The sequence below is a fragment of the Eublepharis macularius genome, chromosome 8 (genome assembly GCF_028583425.1).
Source record: "Eublepharis macularius isolate TG4126 chromosome 8, MPM_Emac_v1.0, whole genome shotgun sequence".
In the NCBI taxonomy this organism is placed as follows: Eukaryota; Metazoa; Chordata; class Lepidosauria; order Squamata; family Eublepharidae; genus Eublepharis; species Eublepharis macularius.
Window position 1 is genome coordinate 108,973,730 of NC_072797.1, and position 24,071 is coordinate 108,997,800.

General features: G+C 41.6%; 1 protein-coding gene across 1 annotated transcript in view; it reads right to left on the reverse strand.

The window, feature by feature from the left end:
• Positions 1–2,547: 2,547 nt before the first annotated feature.
• MPDZ (multiple PDZ domain crumbs cell polarity complex component) overlaps positions 2,548–24,071 on the reverse strand; it is a 128,631-nt gene continuing 107,107 nt past the window's right edge. Inside the window, exons 38-46 of the mRNA XM_054987026.1 lie at positions 21,991–22,138; positions 20,676–20,762; positions 19,679–19,775; positions 17,636–17,679; positions 15,206–15,328; positions 10,312–10,416; positions 8,742–8,854; positions 7,931–8,054; positions 2,548–4,874 (exon numbers count right to left, since the gene is read on the reverse strand). Of these exons, the coding sequence (XP_054843001.1) occupies positions 4,728–4,874; positions 7,931–8,054; positions 8,742–8,854; positions 10,312–10,416; positions 15,206–15,328; positions 17,636–17,679; positions 19,679–19,775; positions 20,676–20,762; positions 21,991–22,138 (988 nt within the window). The 3' untranslated portion in view covers positions 2,548–4,727. The remainder of the gene's footprint in view (positions 4,875–7,930; positions 8,055–8,741; positions 8,855–10,311; positions 10,417–15,205; positions 15,329–17,635; positions 17,680–19,678; positions 19,776–20,675; positions 20,763–21,990; positions 22,139–24,071) is intronic.

The window sequence follows — 24,071 nt, forward strand, 5'->3', positions numbered from 1 at the left end:
CCCCTCCTACTCTAAATGATTGATCCACTGAGTTTTTCCTCAAGCACAATAACACGTACACAACAATGGACACTGTAGAAAGCAAGTGTCAGTACAGTGGCAGCGGAGTTTTCACAAACAGGAGACTGCTGCAACAAGTGCAAAAAACTATCCTGCTTCACCTTCACTTGTTTCCTTTTTCTATAGTCCCAATAACTTATTACCTTTGCATTTTGCTGTTGCCTGTTGGTTTCATGTTTCCTTGTTCTTTGTCTGTACAATGAAGGGCGAATCCACATCCTTCCCTTTGATGCTCAGCATTCAGCTGCAAAATGGGGCATTCTGGCGGTCAATCTTCTCCATCACCCAAGTGCAGGCAGGCAGAACGATTGGCCGAATCAGCCCTCAAACAAGCCTATGTTCCCCCCATAAATTTTCCTTTTGCTGCGAGGGCATGTGAGATTGTTTTTGAAAGGGCAGAGTAGTTGAACGGCTCACAGGATGTGGGGGAAGCAATCCCAAGCAGGTCTACACAGATGCAAGTCCCATGTTATTCAACAGTTCTTTCTCCCAGGAAAGCATCTTTTGAATTGTAGCCTGTGACTGAAGACTCCCAAACCTTTTCAACGCTGATAGGCAGGGAAGAGAGGGGGTCTCCCATTGCAACAACCTGATTGGTGGGGGTGGGTGGGAAGGAGATGCACTCAAGCACTTTTGTCTCATTCCCTCTTCCCACCAACAGAGTTAATTAGTAACATACGGTCTCTCTCCTCTTGGGATCTGATTGGTGCTGTTTAGGAAAATAAGCTGCTGCGCTGCCCTACAAAGTAAGCCTGCCCAGTGCTGAAGGTATGAAATGAAACACACAGACCTTTTTTAGTGGGAGGGAATCATTTCAATTTAGTTTCCCGGTTTAGGGTCAGCATTCTGGAAGCTGCTTTAAGAAGCCAAACCAGTGAGTTCTCTTGTGTTATTTCAGCTAATCTGGAGTAGTAAGTTTTCATGCTTCCCACATGGAGCTGCCATCACAGTTCCGCCCCCACCCCCCACCCCCAGCGGCCTTCAGTAAAGGAGAAGATTGACATATTGAATATAGTAGTTTAGTAAGTAGAAAGATCAAGTGCTTCATTGGATGCTTGTGGCATGAATTTGTCTATCTACTCACCACTCCAACCTCCTTCTTCCATTTGTATAAATCCAGACTGCTGAAATCAGTTCCAGGGCCTAGTATATTAGGATTTCCCTATTAAGCACAAGATCAGAAAACTATCGTCCCCTGTCTATAATTAACAACAGTACTGTCTTTAACAACCATGCAGGCAGCCACGGTGAGCCATATGAATCAGATAAACACAATCATTTGAGATGAACATAGTTAACAGTAGGCTGAGGTGGACAAGGCTACTATTGTTGCCCCACTTTACCGATGGGAAGACCAACTCTACAATACCATCAAGACACTCAAAAGTTTCCTTTTGTCGCCACCAACAGCTTCACATTTATTGAACTAAATTTGCATTGAGACATGAAGGCAGTAATAAAATATCTGTACACTACATCTGTTACAAATATAAAGAATGTCTCACGTAGCTGCACTTACTCTAAGGAAGATATATCACAGTCTAAGCTGTTAGTGCAGGCAACACAATAATTCAACACCGTTTGCTTCCAGTTACTGTACTTTGAGGTACTTTTCCCAAGTAGCATGTGAAAGTAATTAATGGTACCAAGAACATATTTCTAATTAACCCACTTGTGCTGAGATACCTTTCTAGAATGTCTAAAGAAAATCCCTACTGTATTTATCTCTCAATCTGTTTCACATTTCTCTAAATTAAAAAAAAAAATTGAGCAGCAACTATTAAATACCTACTCTGAACATTTTTGAATGTTTTTAAATAATAGAACTCAATGAAAACAGCAGATCATTTATTAAAAAAAAACATGTACTCTCAAGTTCCATGAATCCATATTTCTATACCATTATCATATTTTACTTCAAAGGATTTCAACATCCTTCCCCAAATTAAAAAAAAAAAATTGCTTCGTGCATAAAGTCCAAAATTTCAGCTTTGAAATAGCATTGGCAAAATCTAACATGTTGGTTAGATTTCATAATTCTTATTGGAAAAGCTGCTGTTGCTTGTGGAATTCTTAATCAAACGTTCCTGAAGAAATATTTTTGTCATAAAAATAGGCTAGGGGATGAGTTCTGCCAGATCCCCAAACCTTTTGTTTTGTGAACTGTTTCACTGCCATTCATAGCCCTTTTTGTGCCTTCTGAAGAATTGCCACTGCCAGTGCTTCCTACTAACAAGTGATGGGACCACAAGCCACTTGGTGCTGTTTAGGAAACAGGTGCTGTGTTTAGGTGCTGTGCCACCAACGGTAAACAAAGCTAGTTCTGAGAGAGAGCAGTGTTTCCTGACTTGGGCCGTTTCCACACGGCTTACTTTATTCTGCAAAATAGCGAAATCTCGCACGAAATTTCGTGAGAAGACACTGTTATCTCACGATAACAGCATCTTTGCGCGAGATTTCGTGCGAGATTTCGCTATTTTGCAGAATAAGGTAAGCCGTGTGGAAATGCCTTTGATCTTGTCATCACTCTGAAGCAGCTTCATTTGCCTTCAGCAAGGCTTGTAATGGAGTGTTGCTGCCACTGTCTGAATGACAGATATGGAGGAGGCCACTGCCAGTGAGAGCAGACACCCTTGCGCTGAATAGACAAATAGACTAACTAGTATAAGACAGCTTTGCATGCCGATATTCATGCAGCTACAATATACAACACAGCTGCTTTGCTAGCATCGGATCCCACTTGTAGTTTGTAATGTTGGTTTTGTTGCTTCTTTTCCTTCAGCATCCTGGCTCTGCTTATTGGGTGTTGCTCCAACATACACAAGTTTTACTCTTCAGGTTGGTTGACTTAGAAGTGGACATATACAATACTGAAGAGCCAGTTTGGTGTAGTGGTTAAGAGCGCGGGACTCTAATCTGGAGAACCAGGTTTGATTCCTCACTCCTCCCTTGAAGCCAGCTGGGAGACCTTGGGTCAGTCACAGCTTCTAGCTCTCTCAGCCCCACCCAACTCACGGGGTGTTTTGTTGTGGAGATAACAATAGCATACTTTGTAAACTGCTCTGAGCAGATGTTAAGTCATCCTGAAGGGCAGTATATAAATTGATGTTGTTGTTGTTATTATCATCATCATCATCATTAAGTACAAAATGAAAAACAACCCCCCTAATTCAGACAATAACTACAAGTTTTCTAATATTTGTCCAGACCAACTACAAGAAAGCTTATAAATACATTTACAAATGCAGCAATGATTGGGAACAGAACTTAGGCTTACATACAGCCTCACCAGCTAATTACAGTATGTTCAGGTACACCATAAATTTTTAAAAAGTAGCAGGCACAGACAGGTACCTATCTGAATCTCTAAAACCTCAGCCTACCTCTGTCCTATTGGTTTTTCTGCTCCTCCTAGTTGGTGGTGGCATTGGAGAAGAGACTTCAGGGGGAATTTCATTTCACAAGTACAGCACTGCAAGGATTGTAAGATCCAGCCCAATATTTTCACTAGTGACTTTGGGGGCAGGTAAGGACACAGGGGTTGAATCCTACCCTTATCCACTCAGCCAAGTCTGAAGCCTTCCTCCAAGTCTGAAGCCTTCTTAATGGCTCCCATCAAGTTTTATGGGGGGGAAATGGGAGCAACCTAGGCAGTTGAAAAGAGGCTAGAACTGCCCCTAGCCTGGATCCATTAGAGGCAGAGTTCTCATTTAGGTCCCATCCCAGTGGTAGGCATTCGTACCCCTTTACTATCTTCCATGTACATGAACAGATGCCATTCCCTCCCACTGCAGAGAAGAAAAACCTGCTCTGTAATCTAACTCCAGGAAGTGTCCCTGGTTGCTAGGATCCTGTGAGGGAAGGAGAGAGGGCAATACCATTTCCTCTGTTGCTTGCACATACACCCTCATTCATTCTGTGTTATTCTGACAGTTCTTTATGAAGATGAGTATCACTAACCCCCCCCCCCCCCCGGCCCTCCAGTTTCTCAAAAACAAATGCAGATGGTGAGGACCATGCTAGTATATGAAGAATCTATTAATCACCTGATTTCTGATGTTCTTGATCTTACTGTATCTTCTTTTTCCAAGGATGTTTCTAGAAGTCCTTTTCAGCATACTAAACATTTTTATCGAGCAGTAATAATCACACAAAGTAGCTTTTCTTTTCAGTTTCAATATTTGGTGCATGACTCTTAACAGCAGTAGCAAAATTTAGACTTAAAAAAAAATAATCGTCTGTTATTGTAAGTCAACACTGTGGATGTCTGATACTTTAAAAATGGCCATATACGAAGACTGAAAAATGTTAGCTTAAATGCAAAATTTCAAAACTAAAATCTTTTCATATGCTTCTACATTACTCAAAATTCCTTTGAACATTTTTCCTTCTTTTGTTACATTTTTTCCCCCTACAGCAATCTTATTACTGCTGCTCAAATGCCTCTGTCATGGTTCTACACCAGAGAAGCCTATCAGTACAATTTGATGGTAAGAATATTTCTACTGTGTATAAAAATAAGATCATTTGTTATTCTTCATTCATGATGTAAAACAGCTCGACAACTGCAAATATCAAGAGACACTACATAAAACATTTCCATTCTCTTTGCTACATGGAATGTGGATAGAGTAATTGTGCTGACCCTAAATCCTTGGAGAGAGAATTCAGGAGAGAACAGTCAGCGTGACAGTTCCTTTTGTCCTTTTTAGAATAGCCACAGCTTCTTCATGGGTGACCCCTTCTAAGCTCTGACTGTTGACAGCGATGATCTGATCCCCTCTCTTCAGACGTCCATCTTCTGCCGCTGCACCCTACAATAACAAAGTAATCAAGAGATGGCTTGCAGAGGGGTTTGCATCCATGCCCTGCATGTCAGTTTCTCATATAGCAGTCAAAATAGGGAGTTACACTCACCAGTAGTAGAATCCTAAGCAGAAATAAGTGGGCTTATAGGACAGAACTCTGTTTACAATTGTTCTGCAAATACCACAGAAAGACTCTAAAATGAATTCCACCCCCACCCCCCAGTAATTAAGAGCTAAGCTACAAAAGATGAATTACATGAGGACAAGCACGTGAAGGGAGTTGCAATGTTAGCCAGGAAGCTGAGTTTTAAAAGAGATTGGAAGACTTTGTCAATCCCCCCTCTCTGCAGAGCCAGGGAGATGGCTGCTCAGAGGGTTTATTTCCTCTTTGCCTCTCAAAGGCTATGTCAGTTTCATCTCCCCTACTAGGGAGGCAAGAGGAAACCAACAAAGCCTCTGAACATCCATCTCCCTGACTCTGTAGAGAGGAGGAATTGACAAGGCCTTCTGATTTCTTTTAAAACTCAGCTTCCTGGCTAACATTGCGACTCCCTTCACGTGCTTGTCCTCGTGTAATTCGTCTCTTGTAGCTTAGCTCTCAGGTTTTTAAGGGCCAGTACTGAACACTTGCTACTAGTGAGCATCTATAGCACATGATGCTACAACCCTATTAAAAGTAGATCTCAAATTATTGTCTTGATGGAAGACTGTCTGGAAGTCTACCAAAGGAGAAACGGGATGTAACAACATTTTTTTCTCTTAATGCTATTTTTGTGTTTTAAATCATTCTCAGATGTTGAAATTAGCTTAATGGGAGGAGGGGGGAGGAAATATACTATGATTGTTAGTTTTTTCCCCCTCCCAACTGCAGCTTGTGAAGAGGCATACAAGGAAAGGTTAAACATCTCCTTCCCCAGGGACACTTCCTCAGTTTTCATAGCAGCTAAATAGTGGTGCTAACTACTAGCTTTTTGTTGTTGCTCTTTTTAAAGGAAGAGATCTTTGTTATTGATCTCTCCCTTGAGATTCAACAGTTAGGACATTCAATGAACAGATACAATAGCATGCAGTAGCAGAAAATTTGAAAACATGCTTAAAGCTGAGCACAGAGATGAAATCTTTCTGAAAACAAAAGCATAACTAATTAACTTGACATCTTTAGCAAAGTGGAAGCTCCCCAGAAGGAGCAATACAAGCAATACAAGCAATACACAGTACCCAATAGCATAGACTATAGACCCTGTCTCTACCAAGGCATCTCTTTAAGCTATTTCTTATGATACTGCCCTATACTCTGAATTGAAAGCCCTCTTAAATAATTCAGTTTTGCATAGTTTGTGGAAAGCCAGGAGAGTGGGAAACTTCCTGACCTCCTCAAGCAGGCCATTCCACATGGTGGGGGCCACCACAGAGAAAGCGGGTTGTGGTGCTGAAAGTTTGGAACTCCTTCTCCAGGAAGTTTATCCGTCTCCCTGTATTATTGACTTCCTCCAACAGGTAAAGATTTCTTTGTTTTGTTTGTCACTATCCCACAAACTCTTATTAGCCCTCCTCCCTGTTTGTATGGTTTTTTTATATTTTTATGTATGTATATGTTTATATTATGTTTTATTTAATTGTTTTAAATATTTTATATATATTTGTATTTTAAATGATTTTTAGTGTCTGAAAAGTTTTAGTGTTTTAATGTTTGCTATCCTGGGGACCTTGAGCTGGGTGGAAAGACAGCATAGAAATGTTTTAAACAAATTAATTAATTAATATTAGGGGAGGTGGATTCTTTTATAAGCTATTAGACAGGCATCTTTGGCAGCTTTTAGCAGCCAATAAGTTTAAGGCTGAAGTGTCTTCATTATCTTTTTGATGGTGGCACCATTGTTTTGAAAAGATTTTAAATCCTACTTGGGTACAAGAGGGATAACGTACAAGGCAAGTGTGCTGAAAAGAGTCTCAAGAGAATGCAAACAATGGGTGCAAACGTAGACCTAACAGATGATTAAAGAGTGAATTAATACAATAGGACTCGTATCAGGTAAATAGTGCTATACTACCTGTTGAAGAAGGAACTAAAGATCTTGAACTAAAGCACGTACAGTCTGTAATTCTGCACTTTAGGGTGTTGAACCGCTTATTTTTTCTGCACTAGAATAATGCCCATTTTCTGCTGCAGGCTTTCTGTTTCGTCAGCTGACCAGCTAAGGACATATCAGTATCCTCAGTTGATTGGCTGAAGACAAGTCACATTCCTCAGCTGATTGACTGAGAAAACTTGCAAGGGGTATTTTTTTGTTTTTGCTTTTTAATGCACCAACCTTGCAACATTTTTTTAAAAATTTCTTACTACCAAGATTAGTGTGCATACACAACACATTTTTATAGCCCATTCTTAAAAATTCTGTTGGTCGTATTGCAGCTGATAGGCTTAGGAAACTTGTAAGTTTTTTTTTAAAATCCACCAACACTGTTTTTTTTTTAATTAAAAACTGGATTGATTGCTGTTCAACCAATCAGGACACAGGTGGATAAAGGGGAGGGTAAAAAGCAGGGTCAGGCCAGGCCTCACATGGAAAAAAGCATTCTGTGCTTTTAAAAAAGCCCTGGTTTGACTTTGTTGGGGGGAGGGGGGGAACATCAGGGTAGGTGCCCAGGGAGAAAAACTGCACAAAAGCCAAGGGGAAATTGACTCTTCTGCTAATGCAGCCTTTCACTGTGCAGAACACACAAAAAATCTGGGAAGCAGTCTGGAGACTGAACTGGGGTACTTTGACCATGCATGCAGAACTCTGGAGAGAAACTGGTGCAGACTGACAAAAAAGCCCAAAGCAGAAAAGGCCATTGTCGTGTAAACAGGACAAGGAAACTGGGGCAAAAAGAACAGCAGATTGCATGGAAAACAGCAAACTTTAGATGATTGTTTTGTGACTATTTTGGATCCAGTATAATTGAAGGGATAGCAGAAAGGCATTAGTAAAAGACAAAGAATCAGACTCTCAATGGAGGACAGACTTGTATCTGAAATGCTAATATAAAAGGTAATTATATCATTCCATGCTGACACGTACCTTGGCAAATACCGTTTTAACATAAATAGGTAGATCTCCATGAGGGCTTCCATAACCTCCCACAATACTAAAGCCTAAACCGTCAGGTCCTCGATCCAGAGTGATGGTTTTATACTGTGGAGGCCTGTAACACAAGAAAGAAACTGTTCAGTGTTCTCAAAATCTAGCAACAATCATTTTAAAACTCTTAATTATTAACATACCAAATAGGCATTGCTAGCTTTAATCACTGAGGCATATGGATGCTGAAACACTGCAATTCCACTAAGCATCTGACACAGTTTGTTCAGTTAATCAGTCCAATTCACACACACTTGTGCTATTTTTATCTTCAGTCAATATAAATTTATTTTTCCATATCCTAAAGTGGAAAAGGGCTGGATCTCCTTACAACTAAGGCATTCGTACAGTTCTCTCTCTCTCTCTCTCCCTCTGTCACACACACACACACACACTCACACACACACACACACACACACTTATATCCTGCATTCCCAGCACAATTCTATTGAGGTACCTTCCATGTAAAATACATAACAACATGACTAGCCACTCTGGAGTGTATGTTTGTGAGTTTTCTCTGGAAAATGGTAAAACTCCAACTCTCTGAGGGCTGTGGTCCTAATGCTGTAGAGATGGCAGAACTGGCCATGAGTCTCCAATGTCTCACTTTGTTCCTCCCTCAGGAGCAGGAATAACAACTAATGTGCAGAGTCTCTTTGTTCTGTGCATATTTCCAATAGATTGGCTTACAGTGGTTCTAATAGCAATGAGACTTGAAAAGATATGAGTTTAAGATACAGGTACTCACCCTAAATCATCCTGAAAGATGCTACCTGATGTCAGTCCAGCAAATGAAAGACTAGAAGGTGGTGGATCTTGCTGCTGGCTGGTTATGACACTGACATCTCCGCCAGCTACCACCTGTGGGTTCATTTTAAATATAAAAGGAGTGAGCAAATGCATAATCTGCTGTTCTCAGCATGCTGTTTCATAATCCCAAGAGCTCTTTCAAACATTACAAAGAAAGGAGGGTGATGGAGGAGTTCACGGAATGCCAGTGACTTCTGCTTCCAATTTTTGCACTTTTTTTTTAAACCTCAAAAGCAGGTAAGTGCATCTCCCCATCAAGGATGCATGTTCAGATAAATGTGGAGTTTTGGTAACAAAGAGGTGCAAGTCCCTACTTCAGGGACTGAGGCTTTCATATGTAAATTATGTGAAATGCAAAAATATCTGGTTCGCTATGGAGCAAATGACATAAAATGGGGAAAAATGTGATGTTTTACAAACCAGATTATTTCTGGCTCTCAAGTGAGACAAATTCGTGTCATGCTTTAGACAGCAGCAAGGATTCTCCTGTGGAAATGGACAGGCTTTTGTGGCAGACGTTATAAAGGTTGTGGATTAACCGACTAAATTCTTTCCCCTTATTTGCCTTCCCTTGTTCATTTCAGTAAATGCACCTATAGGCCATATATTGTTAGAAGATGCCACTAGATCTTTTATAATTACAAGATTCAAGACCACCTAATGAAATAAAGCTACTCCAAGTCAGTTTCATACCAAGTATTAATCATACATTAAGTGTTATTAATTGCCATTCAATTCATCCCCAATCATTATACAGTGTCCCTCACCAGACCTATAAAGTGCTTAGTGCATACCACAGATATTATTATTATTGGTAATGACTATTCCACTTCATACTATTTTTTTGTTTTGTCCAGTAGTTCAATTATTTGTATAATGGTCCAAATGGTCACAAGTCCATTATAGGTCCAATAGCACATAGACAGAAACATCCATCTGACGGGATGACCGGTTGAAGGTCCCGTTTCTGGATTCCCTTTTTCAAAGATGGAAGATGTAGACTGCTCCGACGTTACTTTCAAAAATTACAGACTTCCATTTGAATCACCATTATCCCAACGCCGGGTGCTGCTTCAAGTGAAGGCTGCCATCAAAATTTTGAGAGTCTTTCTACATGAGACTTCTTACATGAGGACGCTCAAGTGTAGGGAGAAACAATGTTAGCTGGGAAGCGTAGTTTAAAAAGACAGAGCTGAAGGCTCTGTGAATTTCACCTTTCTACAGGAGAGCAGTTTAAAAAGACCTGAAGGGGAGGTGAAATTGACAGAGCCTTTCAGAAGGCGAAGATGGAATTAATAAACCCTCTGAGAGACTATCTCTGCTGGCCCTGTCTTTTTAAACAACCCTCCTGTAGAGAGGTAAAATTGACAAAACCTTTGGTCTGTCTTTTTAAACTATGCCTCCTGGCTAACATTGAGTCTCCCTACACTTGAGCGTCTCCGTGTAAGATGTTTCATGGAGAGAGACTCTTTAAGTTTTGAATTTGCAGGCAAAACTTTTTTTTTTACCTGTATTTCAATAGTGCCCAAAGCGTTTTTTAGCAAGCTAACAGCTTGGGAATGAGTCATGCCTTCTGTGGATGTTCCAGAAATGCTAACAATCCTGTCCCCAACCTGAAATATTAAAAAGAGAGAGAAATCAGATATTATTGGACACTTTCTTCCAACTTGGAAAAACAAAGTAGTCTTATGATACCTTAAAGACACTTATTTTTATAATGGTATAAGCTTTCATGGACTAGAGCCTATCTCATTGGATGTATGAAGTGTGTTCTCAGCTGGCATAAAGCATATATGGACAGAAATAAAACATATACAGTAAGATCAAAAGGGAATGAAATCAAATTTTGACGAGTTTACTATTTTTTTTCTCTATGCTCAGGTTTATATCTCTGCCAAAAAGGTGCCACCAGGTTTTCATTTTATTTAAACTAAACCTCTTTTGAATTTGTACTGGGAACATGGGAAAAGACAAAGGGAGAGGAATGCTTCAAGCATCTTCCAAACATATTTACTTTTGCCTTCAGCAGGTGATGGTCTAACCACGGTTCAGGCCGAATCTCCAATGTTGAAACAAGACTTCCCCTCAAAGGCTCAGGCCAAAATATGAAGTCCAAGGTGTGATCTCTGTCATGTGTTGCGCCTGTCATTATTTGAGAGAGGCCCAGGGTTGCCAGGGAAACTATAAATTCCTGAGCCAGGCTTGAATTGGAAAAATCAGCATGGATGTTGACGTCTCCCAGAACAATAAGTCTAAGTGTCCCCAACACCATGTCTGCTAGCAGCTCTGCCAACTCAGAAAGGGTGCTTATAGGGGAGCTGAGTGGTCTGTAAACAAGCAGGATACCCAATCTGTCTTTAATTCCCAGAGGCAGGAAAATGCAGTCAATAGCAGTTTCATTGCGATATATTCTACCTTCGTAATCCACTTTTTGCATTATAGTTAGGGGTGTGTGATTCATGAACCAGCTAAGTAGCCAGATTAATGTCAATCTGGCTATGCTGGATCACACTGAAGAATCCCAGATTAGATCCAGGAAGCCAGACGCTGATGGACTGGATTATTCAGTTAAGTCCAGCAAAAAGGTTTCTCCAGACTCTTTTTTTCAGGCATGAGGGAGGGAAGGCAAGACCATCTCCCTCAGCCTGTGCCCTCATGGCTCCCCATGCTTCGGGCTGGTGTATCTCCCAGCTCCCTTTGCTGGCCTCACACCACTCTCTTGCTGCGGTGAAAAATTTGCCTCCACTTTGCACTGCTGCCCTCTCCCTCATTGCTGCTCCACCTCTGTTGCCTGCTTTTCTCCTCAAATCAAGGGCCGCGTGGCCCTCACTCCATGGAGAAAAGCAGGCAGCTGCAGCAGAAGCAGAGCATCTGTGACAGAAAGGGCAGTGGCATGAAGTGGAGGTAAACTCCATGCCATGGCAGGAGACCAGCACAAGGCTGGCAGAGGACAGGAGGCAGCAGGCAGAGTGGATTTCCATTGCACTCCTCTACCCCTGCCTGAGCTCCAAAAGAGCCCTTCAAGGTGCCACCAACATCCTTTTAAACACCACAGCTCTGATGATCCTCACCCTTCCCAGCTTCAGTTTGGGATTCTCTGGTCTGACACTGGGGTTCTCTCGTTTCACATTGATTACCTTGCCGTAGTTTGGTTCTGTTTGGCTTTGTTGGTTCAGCTTGCACTGGGAGTGGGACTTGCACTGGTACTGATATTTGACCAGGGGTTGCCTTTGTTTAAGGTTTTTCTTTGCCTGGAAAGCCTTGGAAATGTTTCCCTTGTTGGGAACAACACAGAGTGGCTGGGGACACCTTGTTCATGGGTCCATAGAGCTGGACCCTGGAGTCCAATCTTCCTGAAACTTGGTGGGTATTTAGTAGACCGGAAGGAGTAGGTTCCCTGCAAAATTGGTGAAGTTTTCTTAAAAATGCCCACCCCTCGAATAATTTTTTCCGTAAGAAATAATGGCCAGATAAATTTGGAATTCTCTAATCCTATCAAACCTGTTTACAGAATCTTTTCCAGATTTCAGGGATACCTTTTTTGAGGTATCTCTGAAACCCAGATCCAGATCAACCAGAAAATTTTTTTGGTGCACACCCCTAATTATGCTATGTCATGCCTTACACAGTTTTTGTTTGCACTGTTATCTAATTCTGTAATCCTAGTTGTACTGCTATGTTTATTGGATGTCTTATGCTGCCTGAATTACTTTTTTGTAATTCGCCTTGAGCTTCAGAGAGAAAGGAAGCTATAAAAGAAACAATAAATAAATAGAAGGGAAATTGCTCCCATCTTCATGGTTCTAAATAGTAGAAATTCTGGCCTATTTATTTTATGTTATTTATAGTCAATTTTTCTCCCGAGTAGATTACATTTGTAAAAATATGCTCAATGGCTGTGATACTCAAACAATACAATAGAGTTTGGATAGCAGAAATCCAAATAAATAGCTGAAACACTGCTGAGAGAAAATATAAGCAACTTTATATGACATAGTAAATGATGTGGAAATTAACCTGTAGGAACATACTTATATCAACAGACAGTACCTAGTTGCAAAGTCAACAGTGGCTTTATCACAAGCATCTCTCTGAGCCATTTCCTCACAGCACAGCCCAATTACTTGTGTAAAAAAGTTCCCTTAAACAATTTAGTCTTGCACCGTTTGCAGAAAGCCAGGAAAGTGGAAGCTGACCTCCTCAGGCAGGCCATTCCGCAAGGTGAGGGCCACTACAGAGGAAGCTGGTATACAGGCAGCTGTTGGTCTTGCCCATTTGCAGGCTGGAACCTGCAGAAGGCCCTGTTCAGATAAGCGAAGCTGCTGTGGCAGAGCATAGGGAGAGGCAGTCTTGCAAATATGAGGGGCCAAGGTCTTGAAGGGCTTTGTCATGTGATAGTCAAAACCTTGAATTGAGCTTGGTAACTGAGCGGGGCCCAATGGAGTGACTGCAAATTGGGGGTAATATGAAACAAGGGCTGCTCTTCCTCTTACAACTATAGCAATCAGCAGTACATACTACACATGGAAGGAAAAAGACCTGTTTTATTCTTTGCTTGTGTCAATGCCACAGAGCAGAGATGAGGTTTCAGCCAATTGATCCACTGTCAAACTGGGCTGGAAGGACGGATATCCTGTGTCAATAAACCCATGCAAAACTGCATGGGTGACAGGCTGGCCTAGAGGACACAAGAGGGATGCTTCCCAATTTAGGATTGGTGGGGAGGAGGGAAATCCACCCTTTAAGAGGAGTTTTAAAAAGTCTGTAAGTACTTCGTCTGTGTGTTCATTCTAGACTAGAAATAAGGATGGGGGGGGCATTTGCCTTTATTTCTGTGCTTTGGGAAATGGGACATAAATCTCATCAGCCAAGGTAACATCAGATTAAATGTTAAGTTAAGACTATTTGGAATATTTTATTTCTCTTTTCTTTAGTTCTGTTAAGCCTTTATGCCATAATGTTACCTTCTTAGCATTTCTGTGCTCTATAATATATTTTAGCTTAGTACAGTAAAGATCTTCCTCTGTTTAAGCAGAAGGCTGTGTCAAGATTATATTGTCGAAGGCTTTCACGGCCAGAGAACGATGGTTGTTGTGGATTTTCCGGGCTGTATAGCCGTGGTCTTGGCATTGTAGTTCCTGACGTTTCGCCAGCAGCTGTGATTGGCATCTTCAGAGGTGTAGCACCAAAAGACAGAGATCTCTCAGTGTCACAGTGTGGAAAAGATGTTGGCAGGTAATTTATATCTACTCAGGAAGGTGGGTTTGGGCTGAGTCATCCTGTAAGAGTTTCCCAGGGTGTTGAATGCTAATGGAGGGAGGCTTCACTGTATTCTGAGGAGGTTCTTTTGCATATGGATTGGAGCTTGATATGCTAATCTTCTCTGCAGGGCTATTGTCGGGTGTAGAGTCTTTTGTTAGCCTGGTGTTTTTCAGGACTGGAAACCATGCTCTATTCATTCTTAAAGTCTCTTCTTTCCTGCTGAAATTGTTTATGCTTATGAATTTCAATGGCTTCCCTGTGCAATCTGATGAAGTAGTTGGAAGTGTTGTCCAGTATTTTAGTGTCCTGGAATAGGATACTGTGTCCTGTTTGTGTTAGGCTATGTTCAGCCACTGCTGATTTTTCTGGATGGCCAAGTCTGCAGTGTCAGGAACTACAATGCCAAGACCACGGCTATACAGCCCGGAAAATCCACAACAACCATGTGTCAAGATTCTTCACCTCATGCCTAGCCATTCATTCATGCTTGCCAATTGTGCTCAGAGGCTCACCAGTGCCAAACTGTTGGTGAAAGGGAACCTTGAAAATCAGTTTGGTGGTGGCAGGTCCAAAAGATATATAGCCAAGGGAGGTGGAAGCATGAGGTCTTGGCCTCTTCTGTGCAAACATGCCTTACCTGGGGCTAGAACACCCCCCCCCCTTCCATCCCAAAGCCTGATGTCTCCACTTGTGTGAGATGGACTTTGTTTACTCCAGCTAGATCACAGATCTATCCTACCTTGAGAATGAATGTGATGCAGCAAAGAAGTAAAAGCAGTAAAGAAAAAAGCAGCCTATTCTCTCAATAGACTGAACTGCAGAAGCCATGTGTTTTGTTCTCTGCCAAAACTTCATATAGCGGAACACAGTGGTTCTAACTAACTATGGAGGTCTCAGCAGCAGAGAACTGAGGTCTGCACCTGCAAAATTTGCTGTATTCAGGCCTACCCCTATTTGTAAACTGCACGGAGCCTAGGAAAGGCAGCACAGAAATGGCATACATCAATAAATTACCAGAGGAAGAGGACATTTTGTTACATGACAAATATGTAGGTAACAACAATAACACCTTGATCTATTCATGCTAATGACCTGAAGTCCAAACATTTTGTTTTCATGTTTATCAGTGTCCCTTCTTACCCTCAGTTTCTGAGTCTGGGCTGCAACTCCATTTGGGTGCATCATTGCTATAAAGATAGGCACATCTCCAAGAGGACTTCCTACTCCTCCAGCAATGCTGACTCCCAGGGAATCTGAAGGGCCCTGTTACAGCAAATTTTAAAAAGCAAACAATAAATACCAAGTTATACTCTCTCTGACAAATATTAGACATGTTCAGTTTTGGGGGCAGTTCCAAATCTGCCTGGTGAACCTGGGGACATAAACCAAACTCACTAAACTCCACTTATCAGAGGGTTCAGTGTGCACAAAATATTATTATTGTGTCTGTATATAACACAGACATCTGGAATCATCGACTGAGTCCAAGATTGTTATTCTTAAGCACCAGTTTAAGCCTACATTCTTTGTATTACAACTGCACCTAGTGGGAAACCCAGTTCCCAATCCTAAAGAAAGCACTAACTTTATTTCAAATTCCTACAGTCTAAGTGAGACAGCTGAAAAGAAAAAAAATGCAAGACATTAAGTGATGTCATCAACCAGTATGATATGTACTTCTAACAATATCCCATTTCTTTTGGTACATTGATGGAAAGAGATGTGATCCATTTATAAGACAGAAATTCGAAACATTTGGACATTGACATAATCTATGGAAATTATCAGGCAAATGAAGTGTTCTTTACATGCATTGGGCCACTTTTCAGTTTCAGATGGTCTCCATTTTCTTTCTTTGTGGCCTAAACTTTTGAAATCATCTGGTCAGCACCAGAAAAGAAATGACTAATGTAAAACAAAAAACAGCTATGCTAATCAGTACACTATAGCTTCCATTCCCAAAGCCTTTTCCTTCTGGAAGCAACAAGGCTAGAGTTATATAAAGAAAACCACGCTCCCTCTAGTGTACACTAACAATTTGAGATTATGGCATGAAACCAGAGCATTTAGATTTATTTTTGTTCCACAAAACACAAGGAAGGGAAGGTAATTTGTCATTCTTTTTGTTCAGACTAGTAACTGAACAATCCATTGTACCAATTTTAAATATTTAATTGCTCGAATAAAGGTTATTTCTCCCAGTCAATGTCTCTCCTGTTAAAAACGTTAATTCAGACAAATAAAAAGAAAATCAAAGTGACATTTTAAAAAAATCTTTCAACTTATATAACTGTAAGAGTAAAGTAACCAATAGACATTGACTGGGAAAAAATATGTAACAAACTTAATGTAAGTTATATACCAAACTTTCTGAATGTCAAGCCAGTACCAGTAATAAATGCCAGGTGAAGAAAATAAGATGGAATGGGATGCACTTGCCAGTCTGTATTATATCAGAAAATGGCTGCTGCTTCTTGTCCTATCCACTAAGCACCAGGAGTTAGAACAAGAGTTTAAATGATAGGAAAGCAAATTTAGAGTCAATATTTGAGAATCTTCCTAACAAGGCTAGCAATTCAGAGACGGAGAGACTATATAAGGAGGCCATGAACAGTGCAATCCTAAAAGGATTATGTCCCTCAAAGCCAACTGCCTTTAGTGAACATAGAAGAGTATAACTCTGCCTAGGATTGCAGAGGAAATCTCATTCCTTGGAATCAGATTTCCTCTGCATCCACAGAGCACATTCTAACTGTTACAATTTTGTTTAGATCATAAACCACAAAAATTATCTCAAGAATAAGCCTTGAGTCTAGATGCTGAAGATTTTATCATGCATCTGACATAGCAAAATATGAGGCTATAGGCAATCATCTACTAAGAGAAAATGTACCATTAAATGGGTGTGAAAAGTTTAAAAGCCTTTTTCACAATTAAAAGCCAGCTAACAAATTCCCAGTTCCTGTGAAGTATGTATGTGCTGAATATGCACTTCTGTATCAAATGGTATTGCAATGATGCTAAACAACTGACAGAACGACACAGTGCTCTATAGCAGCTGAGAGATAAAATGAGCTATTGAATTTTCAATGCCTGTAGCAAAGTTAGCAAACTACCTCGTCATTCCTGTAAATTCCTGTAAACTACCTTGTTATTCCTGTAAATTCTCACTGCAACATAGTCTTAAAAACCTGGGGATTCAGGTGTTGTAATTCTTAAGTAAAGAAGGGAGCAATCCTAAACAGGTATTCAGAAGTCCCACTTCATTGAATGAGGTTGTTTAATCCCAGGAAAGTGTCCTTGCAGTGATCTACGCCATTGGTTTTGACTGGAATAACTCTGTTTAGGATTCCACTGCTCGTGTTGCAATGTAAATCTACCATATTCTGCTGAAAAATGATCAAGTGAAGTGCTTTTAACTCTTTTTCTTTAGCATTAATAAAACCAAATCCCTTACTACTGTTTTAACGAACAAACTAGCCTGGCTGATTTAGGATGTAATCTTGCTTCTACCGAATAACCAGTAGCAAGTTGTCTCCAGTTGGAAATTTTTGGAAATGCTCTACTTACCTTTTTTATTTCAACTGTCCTTAATCCTTGTATTTCAGATGCCACTGTTTTTTTTAAAGGAAGAAGAATCACTATTACTGGGTTTTTCATTTCAACTCTTTAATTTTTCATGAAATTATACTGTGCAGATCGAACTATATAATTTCAAAATTAAATAGGAGTTAAAGACTAGCAGAAGGGAATGGGAACTTTACTAAGTGGGTATGTCTGTTGATGTAGGTATGTTCCTGCTTGATAGTTTCTGTGTTGTTTAATATTAGCAACAGAGCCCATTGTGTGGGGAAATGGGTTCTAGAAAACTGATTTGGCAGGCTCCTGCTGCGGGGCCTTGGGAGGGCTGTGCCGCCATGCCCTCCCCCTCTGCTGCCTCCATGGCCACTGAGGGAGCTGTGCTGCCACACTGGGCTCCCTACCACCTCTGTGGCCCCTCAGAGGCCTGGCGCAGGCACAGGGTTGCCAGGTCCCCTGACCCTCCATGTGGAAGACTGCAGGGTAAGCGGACCTGGAAGACAGATGGCACTTACCCGTGGGCCGCACCAGCAGCACTCCCAGACCCAAATCTGTCTGCTGCAGAGCCAGAGAGCACTTCTGGGGTGGCACAATGGGCCCTGGTATGCTCCTGCACTCCTCAGCAGCCCAATTCAGGCCAATGTGGAGGCTAGGAGAGCTGCTGAGGCAGCGCAATGGTCACTGGAGCGCTCCTGCACTCCGCAACAGGCCAAATCATGCCAGATTCAGGCCAAATCAGACTCGTTTCAGGCCGAAGCGGGCCACTGTGGAGCACTGTCAGGACAGCATAAGGGGCCCTGGATTTGGCCTGATCAGGCCACTGTGGAACCTCAGAGCAATGCTGGGGCAGTGCAAGGGGCCCTGGAGCATTTCTGCGCTCTTCAGTAGGATGAAACAGGCCACAGCAGAGCCTGGGAGTGTGGCCAGGGAAGCGCAAGGGACCCTGGAGTTCTCCTGCATTCTGCACTGGCTCGATTTGCCTCTTATTCGGCCTGGATTGGGCCACTGCAGAGCCCAGGAGCACTGCTGGAGTGGAGCAAGGGGCCCTGGAGCACTCCTGCACTCTGCTGCGGGCCTAATTGGCCTGTTTTAGGCCAAAATCTGCCTACTGTGGTGTGCAGGAGCACGCCCGGGGAGGTGCTTTCCCCTGCTTTTTCTCATGCCAGCCACGTAAGCAGTGGCAGGGGTGGCAGAGCCCTCCCAAGGCCCTGCTGTGGCTGGCCGTAGAGGCCTCCTTGGGGCTTCTGAGGCAAGCCGTGTTGCCCAGGACTCACCTTTTATCCCTACGGAGAGGCGTGAGTGTGTGCCTATGTGGGGATAAAAAGTGAGTAGTCGCCTATACAGCTTGCCTTTCATATAGTAGGATGACTGATCAAATTGTTTATGTTTTGTGTCAGCTTTGTTTTAGCTCTGTACTAGATTTAAGCTTGTTTTAAAATTTCTACAGTTCTTTACTATATTATCTTCTTTTACTGCATGTCCCAAGCATTGATCATATTGTCTCGCACTGTATCACCCGCCTTGAGTCTCAATGAGAAAGGCTGAATATAAATAAAACAACAACAATAATAATTTAGGTCTGCAAGAGCTTTTATGAGTCAGAGCATCACTTCATCAGATGCACTGAAATGTACATCCTTTAAGAAAGTGCATTTATACTAAAAGCAATAGCTTCATGCATCTTTTGATGTGAACTCTGTCCCACAAAAGCTTATGCTAGAATAAATTCTGTTAAATGCTGTATCCATATTTTGTATTCCACCACAGCATCTTGCAATGCATTCCAAAGAAGAGTTGCACCTTTATAAACCCACTGACTTCAATAGATTTAGAAAACTTAGAAAGTTGCAACTCAGCTTAGCTACTTAGGACTGCACTGTTTGCTCACAAGCTTTACAGGTGTGTTCAAACTTGACCTGGGTTTTGCATTGCTTCAAATGATAGCCATGACTTACACCCCTTGCTCAGCTCCCGCCCTCCAATTTATTTAACTAACTGCACAAACAATAGACACAAATTTTAGCTATAACATACGTGAATTCTTCTTCAGACTGCTTTCATAACTTTCACATGGGTTGGATCCAGAAGCTGGGAAACTGAATGAGGACAAGCTGCAACTTCCCTCACTGACCTTAAAAGGTTGCATAAAGGAGAATTACTCTGAGTCCTTAGCTTTAGCTTGACATCATCTACATATCAAAGATCACTCAAAATGGCATTGCGGAAGCACTAGCCTGAATTTTCAAGCACTGTTCTAGTCTTTGGTGTATTAGGACACTGAGAGTAAGAACTCAGCAAATTGACTGTTGGAAACACTAATACAAAGTGACTTTAAAAAAAAATGAATCCCATAATAGGGAGGTAAAGCATTCCTTTCATGACTTAGGGAGCAATCCAAAGTAGGTCTACTTAGAAGTAAGTCTCATTTTATTCAATGGAACCCAGGAAGGTGTTCTTAGGATTGCAGTTCTCAGCATCTATCTTGACTGGACATATAGACTAAGATAATGATCAAGTCAATCCCCTATAAAAACTGATGCATTAGGCATACAAGCCTCCTACATGCAGAACTCCTTATGCAGTAGGACTGATGCTGACAGCAAAAGGAGGGATCAGCAGCAAAACGCTCCTGTGTACAGCACTGTCCATGCAGGAGGTTGTGCGAAGGATGTGACTGGAACATCCTAGACAGGTTTAATTGTAACAGCAAAACTCTGACAAACAAACGTCAACAAACGTTTTCATTTCTTTGGCCAATGCACTTTAGCCTTGCCCCGTGGTGAGCACGGCATCTACTGTACAGTCCCTCGAAGGATTCCAGCCTTTTAAAATAAACTAGGATAAACCCAGTGTTAAACGGAGTATATGAAACAAATGTTTTTATATGTTCTTGGCTTTGGGTTTTATTCTTTCTCTGATAATGCCATAGCAAAATTGCTGCTGCTGCAAATTCAATTCCCTTTTATTCGCTTATATAATTTAACAGCGCTTGTGATGGTTCCAAATGAAGCCATTGCAAGCAGTTACAAACCTGGCTGCTCTGAGACGTTCTCCTCTCCGAATGGAACGGACCTGCTTTTATTCTTCCAACTTCTAGTCTGACTGTACCTAATGAGCACTAGAGAGCAGGCATTATTTATCAGACACAGATTCCTTAACCTAGGATCATTAAAGGCATCTTTGGCAAGATTAAGAGCTGGTTTAGACAATCACCAGCCAGTTATTCTGTATGTATTGGAGACTGTGTGAATGGGTTCTAAAAATATGAATGACAATGTAGATTTCACTTTCTCCATGTCTGCCAGTTGAGCTCATGGACCATAGAAAACGACCTCTATAGAAGCAGGTTCATAATACTGTATCCGCTGAATTTTACACTATGAACCACTGGCAAACTACTGTCTAGCCAACTGTCATACCAAAATTATACTTCTAGTCCAGCTTAGTGCTTTAGATGGGAGAAGCCTCTATCTACCTGTAACTCTGACAGGGCACTTCTAACAAATCAATTTGCTTCAGTGACAAAACGCACAAGAGCTCAATCCATTTTCAAAGGCATTCCCTGTAAGTTATCAAAACTTAATTCAGAAAGCCCAATAACTTGTGCCATTTGCCAGTATTGTATACTTTGAATCCATATCAATGTTGCACTAGCCTCTTCCTTAGAAAGGGACATCTGTTGTTTGTGTCTTGAGCTATCCCAACATACATAGCTCAACTCACAGCGCAATCCAATGCAGAGTTACTCCAGTCTAAAGCTACTGAAGTAAATGGTCTTTGACCTGAGCAACTTTGCACAGGATTATACTCTTCATATAACTAACAGTCATCCTGTCCAGAGCATCCCATGCGTAACACCAAGACGGTTCCTAATATTTCCCAGGTATGGAGTGGGAAGAGCAATTTGATGCATGCCCACCACTTAAACTGGCAGACTAAAATTGGCTGGGAGGAACAAGAAAGCACAGTAGCAGTCTTCACTGTTGGCTGTTGAGTGACACTATGAAGATCTTTTAATCTACGAAGTGTCACTTCTAGAATGTAGTTAATGCAACCCTGGAAATGAGAACAGCCATTTCTATGAAGAGTGTATGTTCTGCTCAATACAGTCCTTCCATTTACTTTATAAATATGGAAAATTCAAATGTTGTCCCCATGTCAAATGTAACAAAAGAACAAAATATTCTCAAATGGAAAAGAACCTCAGTAGTAATGCTTTGGTGAATCTTTAAACTGACCTGAAGTAATGCAACCCAAATAAGGAGGGGGGGGGTCTTAATCAATAGAGAGTCCAGTTCCATCTTTGAATGAATATATTAGGGTTTTATCCACAATTCTACCATTACCTTTAACAAAGCAGCCACAGCTTCCTGATTAGCATTTCGAACATCTTCTCCATTCACCATCAATATCTGGTCTCCTTGCATCAATCTCCCATCCAAGTCTGCTATTCCTCCCTTGACAATGTCTGACACAAAGACACCAGTGTCATTTCTGCAAACATAATATTGATATACATTAACCATATGAGTGTATTAATTACATAGCTACTTAATTAAGAATGAGCTGTTTTTAAAAAGTATCTGAGCAGAATTGAGCTTGTCACATGACATTCTAATCTCTCTCTTTTCTGTCCTATAAATACATGAATGCATGCAAAATTTCACAGGAAAGCCTGCTGAATGCAGAGGTATAGATGATATCATGGACAGAATTGTGCTTGTGTGCTTTAAAAGGCCTTAGTAAATTTACATTTAAAAATCACACACACACACCCTTTTAGGAAGCAACTTGCTTCCAAGATCAATGTATTATTTTCCACATAATAATTTGGTATGGAGTAGCAACAGAGGGAAAATTCTCTGATGATATTGTGGTTCCCTTGCTGTCGGTCATGATCATCTTTTGACAGCCAGTAGTATTCAGAAAGCTGGATAAGCATTTCTATTCTCACTGAACCACAGCAATGCAATCAGGGAATAACCCATTCAGATTATTAGCATTTGCAACATCTTCTTCATTAATTATTAAAACACTGGGTTGGATCCAAAGATGTTCTTCTGCCAGGGTATCAGCCCTCATCCTAATGGAAAGGCACTTCTGTTTGTGATGACTGCTGATTCTTAGGGTAGACTTCACCCCCCCCCCCCATACCGCTAATGAGCCCTGGGAAAAGAATTGCAAGGGCACAGGACTCAGCAGGGTGCAGGAGGAGGTGAGACTCCCATTCTGCAAGCTTTTCTCAACTCTTGGGATCCAACCCATTTACTTTTAAAATTGCACAATAACAGTGGCAATGGGAAAGGGTGGATGTGCCGGGTTGTGTTGCTGTTAATGCTGTGTAGAGATTAAAGATAAACTTTCTGGTAACTGTGGAGCTACGTTCTACATAGTTCTTAAAAATCCAAGTGCTTGCAGAAGGCAGTTGTCCAGTTACTGAACATTGTAGTTTGAATGTTGAGTGCTGACAAACCACTTGCAGTAAAGATACATAGAGGCAACACTGAGGGGAGCATGGTCAGCATATTCATATCTGCTGTCCCTCTTCATATTCCAAGTCCACAAATGGGAAGTGAGTTTGATGATCTATGGCTGAGCAGGATTTGAAGCTAAGTCAAAATCTAACTCTTTTATGCTTCTGATCATTCTGGGAACCTAATGTGGTCAGATCCAATGTAGAGATGGGCATGAACCTGAACACAAACCAAAAAAACTCACGAACCAGCCTGGTTCGGGGTTCGCGAACCAGTGGTTCATGGAAGCTTGTTTCCACAAACTTCCACAAACTGGTCTACTGGTTCGTTTGGTTTGTATTAAAGGGCAGTTTAAATGGCCATTTCCCCCAGGGCCATTTAAAGGCCATTTAAACTTTTCCTGCCACTTGCCAGCAGCAGGTCCCTTTAACCTATCAGCTGGCAGGCGGCAGGGGGGGGATCCTCCCCTCGCTGCCCGCGAGGGGTGAGAAGGCTGTTTTTTGCCTCCCCCGCCATGCGGGCCTGCAGAGCAGCGAAGGAGGCCATGGCAGCCATTTGAGGGGCGGGAAGGCCGTTTTTGGCCTCCTCTGCCGCTCTGCGGGCCTGCACAGCGGCAGAGGAGACTGAAAATGGACTTCTCGCCCCTAGCAGGAAGAGGGGGAGGATTAAATGCCCCTTTCCCTGTTGCTAAGCAGCCAGAAAGGGGCATTTAAACCTCACGAACCATGAACTGGTTGGGAAACTTGCCCTAGTTCATGGGAGTTCGTGGTTCTTTGTTTGTGGAAACCCACGAACCACATGGTTCAGGTTTTTTGTGGTTCATGCCCATGTCTAATCCAAGGAGGAGGATTTTTGTTTTGCCTTCTTGTATCATGCATACATATAAAGAAAGGCTTCTTAGAATACTTCCACTCTGGCAGAAACCTAAAGTCACAACCATAACAAAGAATCAA